At 40.4% G+C, this 17,502-nt stretch overlaps 1 protein-coding gene across 2 annotated transcripts in view; it reads right to left on the bottom strand.

The window, feature by feature from the left end:
* Positions 1-7,471: 7,471 nt before the first annotated feature.
* Positions 7,472-17,502, bottom strand: part of TRMT11 (tRNA methyltransferase 11 homolog) — a 60,900-nt gene continuing 50,869 nt past the window's right edge. The window contains exon 13 of one of the 2 annotated variants that reach the window (XM_043542870.1): positions 7,472-7,902. In XM_043542870.1, the coding sequence (XP_043398805.1) occupies positions 7,846-7,902 (57 nt within the window). In that variant the 3' untranslated portion in view covers positions 7,472-7,845. Of the gene's footprint in view, positions 14,775-17,502 lie in introns of both variants that reach the window. The other variant, XM_037894735.2, reaches the window with a different exon arrangement.

Raw genomic sequence — 17,502 nt, 5'->3', positions numbered from 1 at the left:
GCCGGAGCAGTGCCACCCAGCCAGAGCGGACCCAGCCACGCCACCTGGCTGGAGCAGCTGCACCAGCCAGATGGGCCCCAGCCACTTAAATGGTTAACCGTTTAAACAACATTTTTAAATCGTTTAAACAGTTAACTTTTTAAACAGTGTTTACATCCCTACTTTCTATAATGTTTGTACAGTGTCCAACACAAACAGGCCCCAATCCTTATCAGGGTCTCTGAGTGCTACCATAGTAAAACTAATTACAGATGTCCATTGAACAATTTTTTTTGCTAAATCAATTTGAAACAGCAATTGTCTTAGCCAAAGAAACCAAGAACTCAGTCAACAAAAGAAAAAAAGTTTATCCCCAATTTTCATGCACCCACAACTGTAACAATATTCAAGCACATTTTTATCATCAAGATCAGCTAATTCACTCTTAAAAGTGTATTCTTTTTAACCAACCATATAGCCAAATCCCTTTGGATCTGTCCAGTTGATTAGTCACATCTTAAACCAATGATAACATGCAAGACCATTTTCCATAATAAATAAAATAATTATTTACTAGAATCCAGTTTTTATTCTGTGTATCCTTTTCTGGAATAGACACAGTACTACATACAGAGTGATGTATTAAAATTCATATGACAACCAACAGAGGATAGTAAAGAAGCTGGTGAGGCTCCTACCTTGTCTTGAGATTTTGCTTCTGGGACAGGAGTCAGGAAAATGAAAGGCCTTTGGGGAAACTTCATTTGGTCTTTATTAATGAGTAAAAAAAGAGGAAGATGAACTCACAAAGAAACTAAACCAAGATGGGGCTTTGGGATTTCAAACTCTGCTCCAATTCATATAAATACAGCCCATTTCCTATGGTTTCTCAACCCCACTCTACCTTGTTGCTCTTTTGTACTTTATAAACAGAGATTTCACTAACCTCCCACAAGAGGCATGATAATCATTAGGACAACTGAGGTTGTTAAGGCCAGAGTATGCCTAGCAGAGGCTGGGGTCAGCTGTTGCCACTTACAGGGCTCCTGTAAGAGGGTGAGTAATTTCACTGGCTGCTTAAAGGTGTTTTTTGTCTTTCCCCACCTCATCCCGCTCTCTTTGTTCTGGAGAAGAAATTCTTTGGGAACTATATGGCGGAGAACAGGGTTTCTTGCAAATGCAGTCCCTTTGTATATTTTGTGTGGGGATCATTGGTTGCAGCAAAGCAAAACATCCCACCCAAGTCCGCTACAAGGCCATTGCCTCAGGGCACAATTTATTGTTTGAACACAAAAGATATAAATAATGCAACTCAACTGACCAATGCTAGCTACAGTCCCCAAAGGCCAGTGGCGGATTATTGTATGGTCCAATGGGGCCCATGCCCAGGGGCCCTGGGCAATTTGAGGGCCCCAGAGGTCTGGCCAGAACTCTAGCCGTGCCCTCTGCTCCTCCTCTTCCTCTTGAGGCCCCGCCTCCCGTCCAGCCGGCAGCCTGTGGAGGTGTCTGGTGAGCAATGCATAGTCCCCCCCATCCCCTGGCTGAGCGCTGCTCGGGCCAGGCCAGGGGCAGGGCCTTGGGGACAAGGGGAGGAGCAGGGGGCAGGCCCCAATGATGGGGGTGGGGGTGTTCTTTGTGCCCAGGACCTCAATATATCTTAATCCACTTCTGCCAAAGGCTTTTGCCTTGCCTCTGCTAGCCAGTAGAAAAGAGAATATTCCTCTGCCATTTGGGCCCAGCTTCCACTTCCTTCTATATCCCACCCAACCATGTGATAGGCAGGGATCCCTTAACCCTTTCCAGTCTACTGTTGCTTCACTTTGGCACAAGTCCACAACTGTGGACCCACATTCTACCAAAGCCCCAGCTGAGCCTATCCACCCCCAAATTACACTATGTTGTTTCAAGTTCTAAATGAAGCCACATGTGGAATTGGGTATTTAATGTCTTTAACAACAAATATTCTTGACGCTGTGGTCAGTATCAGAACTTGGGCATGAACACTATTGTACGCTGCAAAAGTATTTTACAGTGCACTCCTCCACTCAAACTTCCTGCCCCCTCCAAATATATGACGGAACAAGCATCTGGTATCTATAAAAACAATAATTAAAAAAAAAAATGGGGAGGGGGGCCCAAACACCCAGATTGGCAAAATCTTAAAACAAGAAATGGTTACATTTCCTGTCTCTGTCCAGACTGAGAAAGAGGATGTAGTATTTCATGGTAAAAAAGATTGCCATGGAGTATATTGCCTGCACTTTTTATACGGTCTATTTGGCCTTTATGGGGCATGGACTATGAGGTATTTTTCCATCTATAATGTCTATTATTCTAACTTCATATAGCAACAGCAGGCCAATAACCACTAGCAGGAGCGAGGCACACACACAACACGCAAGCTACTGTAATAGCCAACACAAGAGTTTTGTCCATATCCAGAAGTCAGTAATCTGATATTGCATTACCTCTCATCTTTAAGATAGAAAATATCCATCATCATAGACTAGGAATTAATTTCTAGAGGAACAAAAAAAAAAAGGGAAAACTTTGAAAATAATCTGTTCATATGCTGGAGGTACCCTACTGGTTGTCCTCTCTTCATGTGCTGATGAGCTGTATCCTGTGAGGAAGGCTAAGACAGACCCACTGAAATGTTGTGACATGTTTATCTTCACCTTGTCACAGCTCTGCCGAGTGATGGAACAGGTTCTGAATGGCTTATTCTCTCTGCAGAAACTAGTGTCAACACTGCTCTAGATTTCAGAGTTGGCAAAACTTGCCCAAAGGTGATATGGAAGAGCAATAAGTCTCAAATGACATTTCAATTCTCATGTCATGCTTTCAGCAGGAGTGCTACCAATAAGATTAAGTTAAAAATAAAAACTAATTTAGGAGACTGTTCAGAAAATTATTTTGCTTCGATCAGTGCGATGGGCTTGTAAGGTAGAAGAGGAACCCATTGTAGACATTCACTGGAGTAATAAGAACTGTTTACCTATTTTAGTTGCAATGTTTGTGGTGTTCAGAGGATACCGCAGCTCAGCAGATGAATTCATCTCTCTTGACATTAGCACTCACAGACATGCAGTGTTTTCTTTGGAAAACCCATTGTCTTTTTTTGGTGAGGAAGATCTTGAAGACAAGCTTTGAAGATAACCACTATAATAAAGGATTAATTCTCCTAGTCTCCTGAGTCTTGACCTGTTTGCTCTAGTTCTACACAAAACATAAGAGTAAAGAGAGTCTCCCATACTGATCACAGGTTTGAATGATTGAAACCAATGGTGCAGGTTACAGCTTTTCAACTTTTCCCTGGAGACAGTGGTTATTCATTGGCCAGAACTATTTAAGTTACTTTCATCAAAAAATTAGTTTGCGTATTGCTTGTGTGATTCAGTTTACATGACTTAAAAATGTGCAATATGGTGTGCATGTTCACATCATAGACCAGCATGAACTCCTTTGCTAAATTACAGATCAGTCATTCATTCTTTCACCTATGCTCAGAACAGTCACAAGGGTCATCCGTTCCTCCGAGTTAGAAGACTTGTACACATTACCTTATAGAAACTTGTCCAAAAGTGTAATGCTATTAAGTTGCTACTTTTAATGTTTACATTGCTAACATTTTGGTGAAAATTAACTACATGAACATTAAAAGATATGACAATACAGCCACTATAAAAGGGCTTGTTTTATGCTTCTTTACAAATATGAAAGGCTTTGTTGCTCCAGTCTCTTGGTACAGAGAAAATTCTAATGGATAATGCCAATGTTAGCTGGTTGTGGTCAATCCCAGAGAGGAAGGATGATGTAGTGTTCTGGGCACTAGCCTGGAACTTGGAAGACCTTCAACCCTCTGCTCCACCACAGACGTCCTGTCTGGCCTTGGACAAACAAAGTCTCCCTGTGCCTCAGTTCCCCAGCTATAAAGCGGGGATACCTACCTACCTCACAGGGATATTGTGAGAATAAATACATTAAAGAATGTGAGATGCTCAGATACCATGGTAAGAGGGGCCATATGTATCTAATATACATAGGTAAGCCCCCTGAAGTGCTAGAGGGCAAGGAGCTCTCTGCCACCATCGACTAGGGAAAGTATGGCTGCAGAGAGAGCTTCATTTGCAAAAGTGACACTTTGGGAGCCATCATAACTGAACACAAACTCAGGATTGGTTGGGCCAGACCCAGTGAGTTAGGTGCCTATTTACTTTCATTGGGAGTTAGGCATCTAACCTGCTTAGGGCGTTATGCATATCCTCCTAGGTGCCCATCTGCATTTTAGACATCTAAATTTCTGTGAAAATCTGTCCCTTAAAAAATTGTGGTTTAAAATTCTAAAAACCACAAAATGTTGTATGTGATTAAAAGAAAAACCCTGAAATTTTAGAAGTAGCACTTAAGGAAACACAAACATTCCAGATCCCCGTGAACCAAAAGTGTATAAAGTATCATGGGAAACAGTGCACCACTGTAGTCCTGGAAGGTGACAGCATTTGTGAACTAAATGGACAGCTCTCTTTCGTTAGGTATACATTTCAAAGGGACACGTGATTCTCGTAGGTGGATGAAGGAAGAATCAAAGGGAAGATTACAAATTCTTCCCTCTATTATTCTTGTAGAGTCAAATGAATTTAAAATTCTTCATATTAAGCTAAAATGATATAAATAGTAAAGGCCTAGATATTTTCTTTTAAATTTCACTGCTTTGTCATGTAGTTAGGTTCAAGCCCTCAATATTACTACTTGTCAATTAGGGTCTTATCTTGGACAAAGAACATCCAATATTGTCTTAAAGCTAAGTACTGTTCTCTGGTGGAATGGGAGTCATGCATGCACAACTGAATACCCTTAGTGTTTCGTGCTATACGTTCTTGTATCCTAATATGGCAATCTAGGTGTTACAATTAGATAGAAAGGTAAGGCAGCATATTGTGGCACATTTTCCATATTGGAACCAGTGGACTTCAGCCAAATCAACATGTATTAATCTTTGATTTTTCTAAGGCTGTTAAACAATGTAGCTTTTAAAAAGCATGTACAGATGGGAAAGTGTTATGAAGTACTAAATGCCAAATTTAGACCTCATTATAGCCTAATAATGTAAACACATGGGCTGTGGCAGGTGTAACCAAAGACATAATCTGGAAATAATGGGGTTGCACAGGTCTCATTGAGGGCACAATTTAGCCTGAAAAGTTCTTACAACTGGTGATGAACCATGAGATGGAAATAACCTAGCTGGACCGTCAGAGTCCAGGGGAGGTTGCAGAGCAAGCAGTTAGGGGGAAAAAAATATTTTAACTTGCAAACCGAGCACATTTGATAAGGAAATCGGTGAGACAGTGACAACTATGGAGCCCCACTATGTTGAATCTCGACTGAGTTTCCTCTCTCCTGAAGTCATTGATTGCCCTCAGCCCCGGCCTTCCCCTTTTTGTCTCCACAGTGCTACCCCCCACCTCAATACACCATGGGTGGGGGTGGGCGGGGGGGTCAGGCTCTCTATTTCCTAGTCCCTTTAGAGTTGCTGGGCCAGGCAAGGAATGGGGAATCAGGCATCTTCCTCCAGCCCTTTTACAACCCTATTACAGTGCACTAAGGTAGGGGAGGAATCTGCCTGGGGAGTGGCCAGGGTGCTGTGCCATCCCATCCCAGGGAATAAAAGGCCCTTTCTCTGACAGAACAAGGGTCTGTGGGTATTCATCACAGGCAGGACATGCTGAGATTTATAGTAATGAGTTTTCCCTGACTCACCACTAGAGGACATTCAGCGTGGATAAGGAATGCTGAAGAGAAAACACACTGAGCAGGGTCCTAACAAGCTTGAAAGCTTTCCTAAAAGCTCCCTTAGAGGGAAGGGGAAATGATGTAGGCAACTTGCCGGAGGTTGGTCTGCCCAACTGAAAGAAACTAACTTAATTACTGGTCACAGTAGGACTACTTGCAGCGGCTAACTCCAGAGGCAGAAAACCTGGACAGTAAGGGGAGCAGGCAACAAAGCATCAGCTACCCCTGGAACTGCTGGAGGGAGCTAGGTACCCAACAGTCAGGACTGGTGAAGATCCTGTGGCTTAAAGAAATCACAATCCTAAAACCTCAGAGTTGCCACATTAAGAGAATCATTTTCAGAGTAGAACCAGGCTTTAAAATGCAGCTTCCATGTTCATGCACACAGTAGTTGGCACAAGGTATCAAAACACCTTCCAGCATTACACAAGTTAAATCAGCATCTCACCGTGCAAATTACAGGCATCGCCTGCAAAAGGGGGCTAAGCAGAAGATTAAGGCTGTCCCTGTTTTTGTAGTCCATGATCTTTCCACACATAGTTGGAATTCCCAAGCCCATGGAAAAGACAGAGCTAACAACTGTGTGATTACAAAATTATATTTTGCTTATTTATTTTCCCTCTGAAGATAAGAACAGTTGATGTCACGGTTGTGGGGCCTCAGCAATCTACTGCCAGGATTTGCTGTTTGAGGGTTTCAACTACCCAGTTTAATCCAAATTAGTAGGAGCTTCAGAACAGGATTTTGGCAACGTCACAGCTAGAAAGATTTTTGTCATTAATTCTGCCAAGTATATAAGAAAATACAAAAAAGGGGGGTGGGGAGAATAAAGATTCTTGGCACAAGTGTTTTCTTTTTAAATAAAAAAACAAATGAAAATCCAGATTTAATTAAGGAATGTTCCATATTTTTGCCTACCCCATAATTATTATGAAATGGCACAAAAAATCTATTAGATGGTTATATAATTAAATTTAAAAAGGGGGAAATTTTCTAAATTTTAAAGAGGAGGAAAAATAGTTTGAGGTTTTTTCCCCCAGTTCCCTTCTCCTAACAGTGATGTAGGCCTGGGTCATTTCTGGCAGGTTATTTCCTGCAGCAAACAGAAGTAGTTTATCAAGTTCAAACTGTGGCTTGTTAAGATTGCTTCACAGAACTCCACTATTCGGAAACAAAACAACCATACAGAACTCCTAGAGTAGATAAAAACCCAACCAACTCTGTGTGGAGCTATCATTCAGGCAGACTCAACTGACCTACAAGTAGGCTTGGCAGATTTCCATTTTTTAAATAATTTCAGTGGATAATAGCTATGTTTAACATAAGACCATAAGAGTGGCCATACTGGGTCAGACCAAAGGTCCATCTAGCCCAGTATCCTGTCTTCCATCATTGGCCAATGCCAGGTGCCCCAGAAGGAATGAACAGAACAGGTAATCATCAAGTGATCCATCCCTCGTCACCCATTCCCAGCTTCTGGCAAACAGAGGCCAGGGACACCATCCCTGCCCATCCTAACTAATAGCAGTTAAGCATTTTTCTATACTTATTAATTGAAATGTTGACAGTTGCACAAAATTATGGGTTTTAAGCTTTTTTTTCTGATTAATACTATTTTCAGCTATGGGAAATTGTGGGGAGGAGGTCGGACAATGGGAGAGGGGTTAGACAATTATTTAATGACAGTAGACATTGATCAAAAAATTAAAGCTTTATAGCCATTACAACACAAATTGTCAACATTACATGTCAAAATATACAAACTAAATAGCCTTAAATCAGTTTTCAAGCAGCATATTTCTTATTGTACCTATCTGTACATTTCAATTAGCATCAGTGGAAATATTTTTTCATCAGTGTGTGTCTCTATGGCAAAAATTGATGTTTATCAACATTTATTGATAAAAAAATCTAATCCTTCCAAGCCTATCTACAAGCCATTGTCATTATCAACTGCTTTAAGTGACATGGCTGACCAGATCCATTGTGTTAATAAACAAAAATGATCTACTTTCAAATAATTAATAGCAAGTAACTTTAATGCACCATCAATTTCACCAGCAGCTCTCCTTAACATGTGTCACCTTGCATCCTCATTGGCCAGTCATACACCTGTCCTTCTGAGACCTGTGAAGAGGAAAGATTTGAAAGGTAACACAACGCTCCGAGGCTCTTGAAATTACAGTGTTGAATTTCAGAGCTACTGGTTCAATTCCCCCTAGGGACAGGGATTGTTTAATACAAATGTCTTCTCCCTCTTTAAAAACACATGCACAAATGCCTTCATTTTACAAACTACATTCTAGAATAAACTAGGAGAGCAAGAGAGCAGGAGCCAATTCAGGGAAGTACCTCCCCAAGCCTGTGAACATAGTAAGAAATAAATGTAACAAGACCCAGTGGCCCAAGGAGAAGGGTTTGTGGTTTTTTTTTTTGTTTTTTGTTTTTTGTTTTTGGGGGGCGGGGGGGGATTTCTACCCTCTATTCTGAAACATGCAATAGCTACTTCCAATGGCAATAGGGACTAGAGCAGGCTGAAGTTTTTCCAAATTTTGAGTTTGAGAATTTTTTAATTTGATCCCCCTTTCCCCCCCAATTTCATCTTTTTTTGTTTGTTTGCTTTTAAGTCTGGCAGTAGGGGTAGGATGAGAGGTTGACCAGCTGTAGAACTTGTCTAATATTACTGCCAGTTTTGAACAGCCTCTACTTTCAAAAACATCCTGCAATCTTTTTATTTTTATCAGCTGTAGTAGGGATAGAAGTGGGTATCCTACATGGTAGAGACCATGATGTTAGCTCTGACTGTGTGTATCCACAGTCTGTGCCTTATTACCATATAGACCATATTGTACTTACCTAGCACCTCTCACCTCAGGATCTCAAGGCTTCTTTACAGACTTTAAGCCCTTGCACACCCTTATGAAGTAGGCACTAAACCCAAATTACATATGAGTAAACTGGGGCCAGAGAAGTGACCTTGCTCGAGATCACACTAGTTCCTGTCAAAGATAGAAACAGAATTCAATACAGGATACTGCATAAATATGGACATCTAAATGCCCTTCCAAATTACTTGGAATTACCCACGTAATTCTCAAAAAGAAGGAGTTCTTGTGGCACCTTAGAGACTAACAAATCTATTTGAGCATAAGCTTTTGTGAGCTACAGGTCACTTCATCGGATGCATTCAGTGGAAAATTGTTCATATGTACGCAAAGGTTATTTTGACCTTTGCTAAGAATCTGTAGTCACTCAAACCCACTAACCAAAGTATTTTCATAGCTGAATTAATACATCCCATGCTGAATTTATCCACCATATTTATTTCACAAATTCATCCAGTAGATGATAATAGGAATTGCAGATGCCTTTTGTTCCTTTTGATACTAATATTTAGAGGCTTAATCCTGCTCCCAATGAAGTCAATAGCAAAAACTCCATTCTCTTCAGTGGGAGCAGCATCTGGCCCCAGGTTTGCAATGAATCTCAAAACAGAATGATGAGGAATTTGCTATGAGCAGTTACCCTGGCACTGGGTAGCTGCCCTATTCTATTCAGAGAAAAAAACCTATTCTGGGGCAGAAGTACTACACTGATGGGAAGATTATGATTGGTGTTCCTGTTCATTTGTCCTCAACTGTGCATTAATGGACGTGTGCTTGCATTGCGACTGATACATTCCCACAGAAGTGAGGTATCAGTCCCACTAAAATACATATTTCTTAATGAAAACCAGAGATATGTTTAAGTAACTCTAAGGTTTGGACATACACTAACAAAAACCAGTGTCACGCTGTCAGGAGTGGCTCACGACCATGAGTGCCTACTTCAGGGCAGACTGTCAAAAACAGGGCAGACACCCCAAACTGGTGGTGTGTTCTTTAATTAGATTTCACCAAGCCAGTAACAAATGTGAACTCCTTGATCATTATGAGTGTCTTACTAGGAAGCCATAGACAGTCCCCTTAGACTCTCCAATCTATCTTGCCAGCCAAACTAGATTTAGTGATAAATGGTCACGTACACCAAAAATCATACCACATTCAGGTTGCTTCCAGTCCCAAGAGACCAAACATGCACCCCAAATTAACTGGTATCCTTGATCTTACATCAAAGACAATGCCTGTAGCCAATACTGTAATAAACTATCTAAAGGTTTATTAACAAGGAAAAAGGAATAAGTTATTTACAGATTAAAGCCAGCAAACATACACACACACAGAGTTACCATCTAAACCCTAAGAGCGAAAGAATTGTAGTGATCTGTCAATTCAAAAAGTGTCTTTCAGGGTGGATCCAGGAGGCAGCCTCTGAGGATCTCTGGCTTCAGTTTACCGTCTCTGGTCCTTCAAAGTTCAAACAGCCAAGAAAATGGAAAAATTTCTTGTGGCTTTGCTTTGCTTTATTTCCTTCATTCATTTTCCAAGCCCACAGGACGAGCTTCCCTGCATGTAGCATTTCCCAGGTGCAATAGAGCCATTAACCAATCCTTTGTTTTGTGAAGTTCCTTGATGGTTCATCTGATTTTGATAGTCCTTCTAGATGGGGGGAAGGGGGGACGATTTCCATGCCTCAGTTCACAAGTTCAGAGCAGTTTCAAAGTTATAAAGCAAGAAACTTACATATTTTCTTATAGCAGGGAATACAGACATTACAAGTGAGAATAATGCATACAGCAATTTACAGGCATTTCACAGAGGCTAAAGACTAAATCCATTCTTATAAGACTCATACTTATTTTGAGTAAAACTAATATACAGGTGAACTGGTCTGGTCTCCAGCTATAAATTTGTCGGTTCTTAGTTAACGCCTGCAGCCTGGGCAAGAACTGGCACCCGGCCTGCCAGCATCACAGCCAGATCCATCTGAAGTATGGCAGACGGGCAACTCAGAGCCTAACACCTACAATGGAGGAGGAGGAGGAGAGAGGTAGTGCTCACATCACATATACCCAAAGCTGAAGTTAGCTCAGGCCACAAGTGCCCTGTATAGGGGAAATGCTCAGCCCTGCTGTTGTTGGTTACAGTTAGAGCTGAGAACCACAAAAAATACCCCCAAAGTTATTTGTTTCAAACCAAAATGGATTTTTTTTTTCCAGATTCATTTCATTTGGGGCCAGTTTTGGATGTTTTCACCTTTTTTTCTTTTCGGCTTCCAAGTCTCATTCTCAGATTTGCTCCCATGACATGTTTACTGTCTCCACCTTCCTAAACTCCCCAGTACTCACGTCCCTCTCCCTAAAGTGCCCATCTTATGTCTTTTACAAACCAGCCAACTCCCATGGACTCATCTCCAGCACGACAGTGGCAGGAAAAGGAAGAGCGGCTACAGGTGGTGTTCCTTGGCAGCAGGTCAGTTCCGTTCCTGCTAGACTAGGCTCTTACTCCTCCCCAGCTTCTGAGCTTCCCAGAAAGGAGGCAACAACATAGCCGTGAAGGGAACTAACCCAGCTGCAGTGTGGCCCTGCTGAAAGGACATTGCTGCAGATTCCTGATGACTGAGCGCAGCAGCTGCTCACTTACTGGCAGGGGGAGGAAAGTTTGATGAGCACTACTGCATAAAAGCAATAGCCTCAGACTGAACACTTCCCCCTCCTGTCCCTCAGCTGCCCTGGCAGGACCATTGTTGTTCCTGATAAGTGGTGGGGAGGGGGCATTATGTAGGGTTTAGTATGTTCACCTGTGACACATACACCTCTAGCTCATAATCCACAGGTTACGAAAAAGCCCTGGGCATAGAGGAAATAACCACTAGTGAGGGGGTGGGGGAGAAGAGAGACTAAGAGCAGTAAGATCTCGTTCCATAATAGCCAGTGTGGAAGCAGAAAAAGAGAAAAAGGAGGATCTGGGGTAGATGTCTTAATCAATTTAAGGATAGAGTGAAAAGTAACCCTAATCATGCGAGAGTTGTAAGAGATGCTGTTTTCGCCTTGCTTTTTAGTTTATAAGGATAAAATGCTGACTTAAGCAGAAACCTTAAAATAAAGTAGCGTCTGGAGGGAATTTGCATAAACAAAGAATAATCGTTAGCCATTGATGTATGTAACAGGAAAGTATAAATACTTGTCTTACGCTGCTTGTAGGGGGAGGAACTGCCTAAGGTCAGGGGACCACCTGTCCGACTGCAGCTTCCCTTTCAATTGCTCGTAGTAAACTGTCTGACTTGTTGCTAACAAACGCAGAGCGAGAACTTGTTTTCTTCCACACCAGCACTCACTAGTTCTCTGTACAGGTCCATTCTGTGAGGACGTTGGCCCTTCTCTTAAAGCAATGTTTCTCAACTTATTCAGATTGGTTACCCCTTATTCAAAGACAAAAGTTTTCACAATCCCCTTACATTTACTATAGGAGACTAATAAAGGTGTATCAATGATAAGGCAGGAAACTAACTGGAATCTGAGCAAGAGAGATGGGATAGAGTCAGCTTGGGTGGAGGATGTCAAAAACCTCTGCTATTAATGGCTGATTCCTCCAAGGAAGGACAATCCATCCATCTATAATGGAGAGGAGACCCCAGTCCACAAACTTGAAAGGATCCTTCATTACAGAAAGCATGGCAGCTGCATCACAGCATTCACACAGTCAAAACAGCAGCATCCATACATTGGGTACATAATTGGAGAGTCTGCTACAGGGATGTCAGATAAGGAAAAAAATTGACCAAAGAGCTTAGACAATTGAGGCTGCTCCTAAGAGACAACAGTTGGTAGAGAGATGCTTCTTTAGCTGACTTTTTAAATTTTGTACTATTCTGAAACAGTGGATGTAACACCAGTGCCAAAATTCCACTTGTACTTTCAGTTGGAATGTGGTACTCTTCAGTTACTTAACGTGATGTGTGAATTGCTTGCCTCATTTCAGGGCAACTGCACCTGTACTTCCCCTCAGTGGTCCAGCAAGGGCCCCCACTCTCAGGCCTCCAGCTCCCCAGCCATTGTCTCTCTCAGGTAGAGCCCCCATCTCACCCTTCTCCCAGCATATTGCCAGGCTGCACAGTTCCCTTCACTGTGTTATTCCCAGCAGGACAGCCTGCCCAAGGTGTAATTGCTACAGTTATAAGTTACCACACAGTTTTCTCTGCAAGCCGACTTTATGTTGAAGGTAAAAGCACTACAGAGAAAAACCATGTTAAAAACAACAGAAGAACCTACGTACATGCTCATAAACTTACCAGGCACCATCCTAACTCTAACACCATCCTAACACCCCACCCAGAGGGTTTCCTTTGCGGTAACAAGTTCATCATAGCTTCTGCTCAGAACAGGCACCCAATCTTAGAGGGTCTCAGGACACAGGTGCTGGAACCAGCTTAAAACCAGGTTATTAATCCAAAAATCATCTTTTTCTGTTAGTCCCTGGAGAATTCAATTTGAATTAGTATATGAAAACCTCTCCAGGCAGATGGCTTTAAGGGGCTGATAGAGAAAGTACCCCCTTCCACTAGAGAAGGCACATACTATGCAACAATAACAACTGCATTTTAAATACAGTGTACCCTGAAGGTATTAACCCTAATTGCTGGTGAATAAATTACCCCCTGTACAACACAAGTTACACCAATTAAAGTGCCGGCATGGACAGCACTATGTCGGTGGGAGAGCTTCTCCCGCCAACATAGCTACCGCTGCTCACGGAGCACAGGGCTGGAGTAGTTAAGCTGACAGGAGAGCTCTGTTGGAGCTACATTAGACAGCTCACAGCCATGCAGCTACATTGTCGCAGCTGCGCTGATGTAAACTCTCCAGTGTAGCCATGCCCTCAGAGTCAAACACAAGGGAAGGTGAAATAAGTCAATGAACCGAAGAGATGCAGACTCTTGCCTGCCTAAGTATCACTGGCTTTTTGGAGGTCACCACTCTATGCAGACTATTCTATGACCACAACAGCTTGCAGTAAATTAAGAAATGGGGCTCTATCTACCTGGAACAAATAGATACATTCACCAATGCCCTGCTCAGGTATATTTGACCACCAAAAGCACGTAAAGCCATTAATATCCTCCATTAATGTGTCTAGTAGTTTTCAAGCAAGATATTTTCACGATGGATACAATGTAGGTCCAGCAAAGTTTTCCCATTAAGAAATACAACTTCGGTTTCAAAGAGCTGATCAGACTTAATACCATTAAGAAACCATTACCAAATCTTTTGTTGTTCTTACTGCTTTAACTATCAGTTTCTGAATCAAAAATTGCAGACAGTTGGCTTGACCAGCAGTCAAAGTTTAGGAATGCAACAGCAAATCCAAGGTACAGATGAACTTCGGATGTGGACAGGCTTTATGGGGTTTAATAGCCTCTCCAAGCCTTGTCAAGTCCTCAGTTCCTAGAGGCTGTTTTTTTGTTTTGTTTTTTAAACATAGCTGGCCTAGTACATGGCAGTAAGAATTCACATGAGAATCTGTTGCATGCAACACAATTTTAAAAAGTCACAACAAGCTCTGTTGGTTTTTATTGTGTATCAGTTACAAAAAAACAAAACAAATGAAAGCAATATTCCTAATGAGCAAACCTTGATCTCTAGTACGTGTTTCTAAAGCATCCAGATGTTCACAGTTTAAGAAGCCAAACAATACTACTATTTTCTGTAAAAGTTAGTGGTAAAAGAATAATAATAATGGTTTTAGTCAATCATCATTAGTACTTGAAAGTACTAATATAAATTAAATAAGGCTCAAAAAACTTGTACAATAAATCTGCTATAAACAAAGCTAATTAAAAAGAACTGTTCTTAACCTATGTTGTGGTTTTCATTGTGACTTTTTAAAAATTAAAAACAGTATTTGCTTTCTGAAGCATCCAGATGTCTTTACAAAGAAATACAATCTTCATACTTTCCTCATTTTTAATCTGTTTATTTTATTTTTTCTTTACTTCTGGTTGTCTTTTTCTTCCTTGGCAATCCTCTTTGTCACACCACTGAAATACTTCTCACGGAAGGAATTGTGACCCTTGTATAGCAAAGACTGATAATCCAACAAGTGAGAATACTGGTCTTTGTCCTGTATAGCATTAAAAGTACAGAGGTTAGTCCCGAAAGCTCATTCAAAAAATGGCAAATGAAGGTAAATATAGTCAACAAACAAAGTCATACTGAGTTTTTTGGTTTTTTTAAAAATAGTCCAAAGATAACTCAAGTTTCAATCAGAATTTACAGGAACGTTGATAGTCTTCTCCAAATTTCAATATTAAATAGAATTGAGAAATAATTTGCAATGAATAATTGATGTGAGTTTGCAGATATTCTTGGAACAGAAAAGCTAATAGATCATTTCAAGTGTATTCATTATTCAAATCTTCTTGCCCTTTTCCATTCTGTGCATCAATCTTGAACAGTTTGCTGTGAGTATTTGATACCCGATATTTGAAAAGTGAGCCATGCTGTTTGATTGCAATTTCTCAGATCGAAACAGCAGCCTGCAGCTGTCTCCTGACTGGAGACGTTGGCAGGCACTTTCACCATGATGATTACTCAGACAGCAATTTAAAGTTTGGTTTCTGGAAATGTTGCTACCAGTAACACTTAATCACACAAATATTTGTGAAAGCAAACACAAAAGAGGCACAAGAACGGCCAGAGTGAATTCATAGAAAAATTACAGATATTGGTGGAAGGGTGGTTGGGCTTTTTGTTTTGTTTTCTGCAGTGTTCACTCAACTATAACGTTAACATTTTGACTGATATCCTTATAAATTATATACATCTTATGTTATGTTAGCCAAGAATATAGTTTCTTAAGTTGGCATATACATACACATACATATATACAAAATCTCTTGGCCTTAAAAGCCAGTAAATGGCTAAAATGACATTTAATTTAATGTGTGCGCGCACACACACACGCACACACAAATTAAAAGAAATGTCATTTTAGCCATTTACTGGCTTTTAAGGCCAAGAGATTTTGTTCAAAATACACATAATTAAGTTTCAAAATGCCTGTCAAATCTATATTATACATTAAAACACATCAGCTTTGCTTGGGAATAAACTTGCTCGCTACTTTACACTAACCATAAATGTTACACTGCCATTAAATTGATCAAGCTTGCAGCAAGGCTTGAATTAGTCAAAGAAACCTCAATAAAACAAGAAAATAGTCCAGGAAAGTGTTTCTTCTGTATATACATATGAGGTTTGCTATTGTACTTTACTTTAAAGCAAAGCAGCAAGTTATTCAGTTTATAATTTTCAGTAGAGGTTTATCCCCCCCGCTTTGAAATTTGGGTTTCTCAAGAGGATTTTGTCACATAAATGCAAACAGTAAGATGAAAATAATTTAAGGCAACATTTACACTCAACACAATAAAGTCTCCAATCCTTAGTCAATACCATGTGGAGACCATGATGTAGTGGACATTTGTTTTTATTAATATTAAATACCTTGATAGTAATGTGGAACATTTTTCAACACCAGATTGTAAGAAGGTTATAATAGTCAAATTCAAAGAAGCTTCCCCCATTACGCAAATCTTTTAGGTTCTAAGCCTACAAAGCGATCTACACAATTGGAACTTTGTGACTGCAAGGAATCCCATTGGCTTCAGAGTGCATGACACTTAGAAAAACTACAATGCATATTTTAAAAGACAAACTAAGATCTGTAATACTAGTTTGTGTGTACGGGTACAACTACCCTAGTCTACTAGACTCAGTTAAATATATTCCTGTATACGTGCCTACAGTTTGTCTCTACCAGTAAATTCTATTAGCTCAGGCTACCAAAACCAAAAGGTATCTAAGGAAATGTAATGTGAAAACACACAAATAGAGCAGCATTAAACTCCAGGTGCTAACAAGTCTATTTAAATACGAAGAGAAGAGAAGAGAAGAGAAGAGAAGAGAAGAGAAGAGAAGAGAAGAGAGAGAGAGAGAGAGAGAGAGAGAGAGAGTGTGTGTGAGTGTGAGTGTGAGTGTGAGTGTGAGAGAAAGATGACATGGGTAAATCCATAAGAGATTAAAGGAAGTAGTCAACCCATTGACCATACATTTTAATTATGGTTTGCTCTCTTCTTAAAGGAAAAAGTCAAACATTGAACTATTCTGAATCCAATAATTTACCAATCAAAATGGACATAATTCTGTAGGGAAGAACTAGAATTGGAATGATCAAAATCAAATTCATTCCTGATTTCAGATTCAGATACTAATATTTAAAACCTATTTTAACATTTCTTTTGTTTTATTAAGACACTCAATAGGCAGGTCAGTGCATTTAGGTTGTCTATTTTCATTTTTGCCTAGAACACCAGTGTGACACTGTAAAAAGAAAGATGACTGTTTACACTAAGGCATCACCACTGTTCTACAACCACTGATGTTTCACCACTGTTGCACAACTGTGAAAAATCTTATATAAAGTATACCTTGTAAGGTATCATTAAAAAAGATGTAATCTGTTGAACAATGTTATCCTATTTATATGCATGTATTATCATTGTATATGAAGTTAAGACTCTTTGCTATGTGTTTGTATCTCAAACACGTTGTGTTCCTTGGTAACACCCAGAAGACATATTTACATCAAGATGAGCCAGCCACGTGCTGATGGGCCATTAAGGAGAATCAGCTCTTCCAGTGGGCCCCTCCTTAGGATGCCTCAAAGAGCATATGAATAATGGAGGCCCAGTGACTCAATAGGGTTTGTAGGGCATATGATACCTGACTCCATATTTGAGACAGTAACTTTCCATGCATATGGACTGGGGGTATAAACTGAAGACTGTGAC

Source organism: Chelonia mydas, chromosome 3 (assembly GCF_015237465.2).
Source record: "Chelonia mydas isolate rCheMyd1 chromosome 3, rCheMyd1.pri.v2, whole genome shotgun sequence".
In the NCBI taxonomy this organism is placed as follows: domain Eukaryota; kingdom Metazoa; phylum Chordata; order Testudines; family Cheloniidae; genus Chelonia; species Chelonia mydas.
Note: the sequence above shows the minus strand (reverse complement) of the source record. Positions and strands in the feature narration are given on the sequence as shown.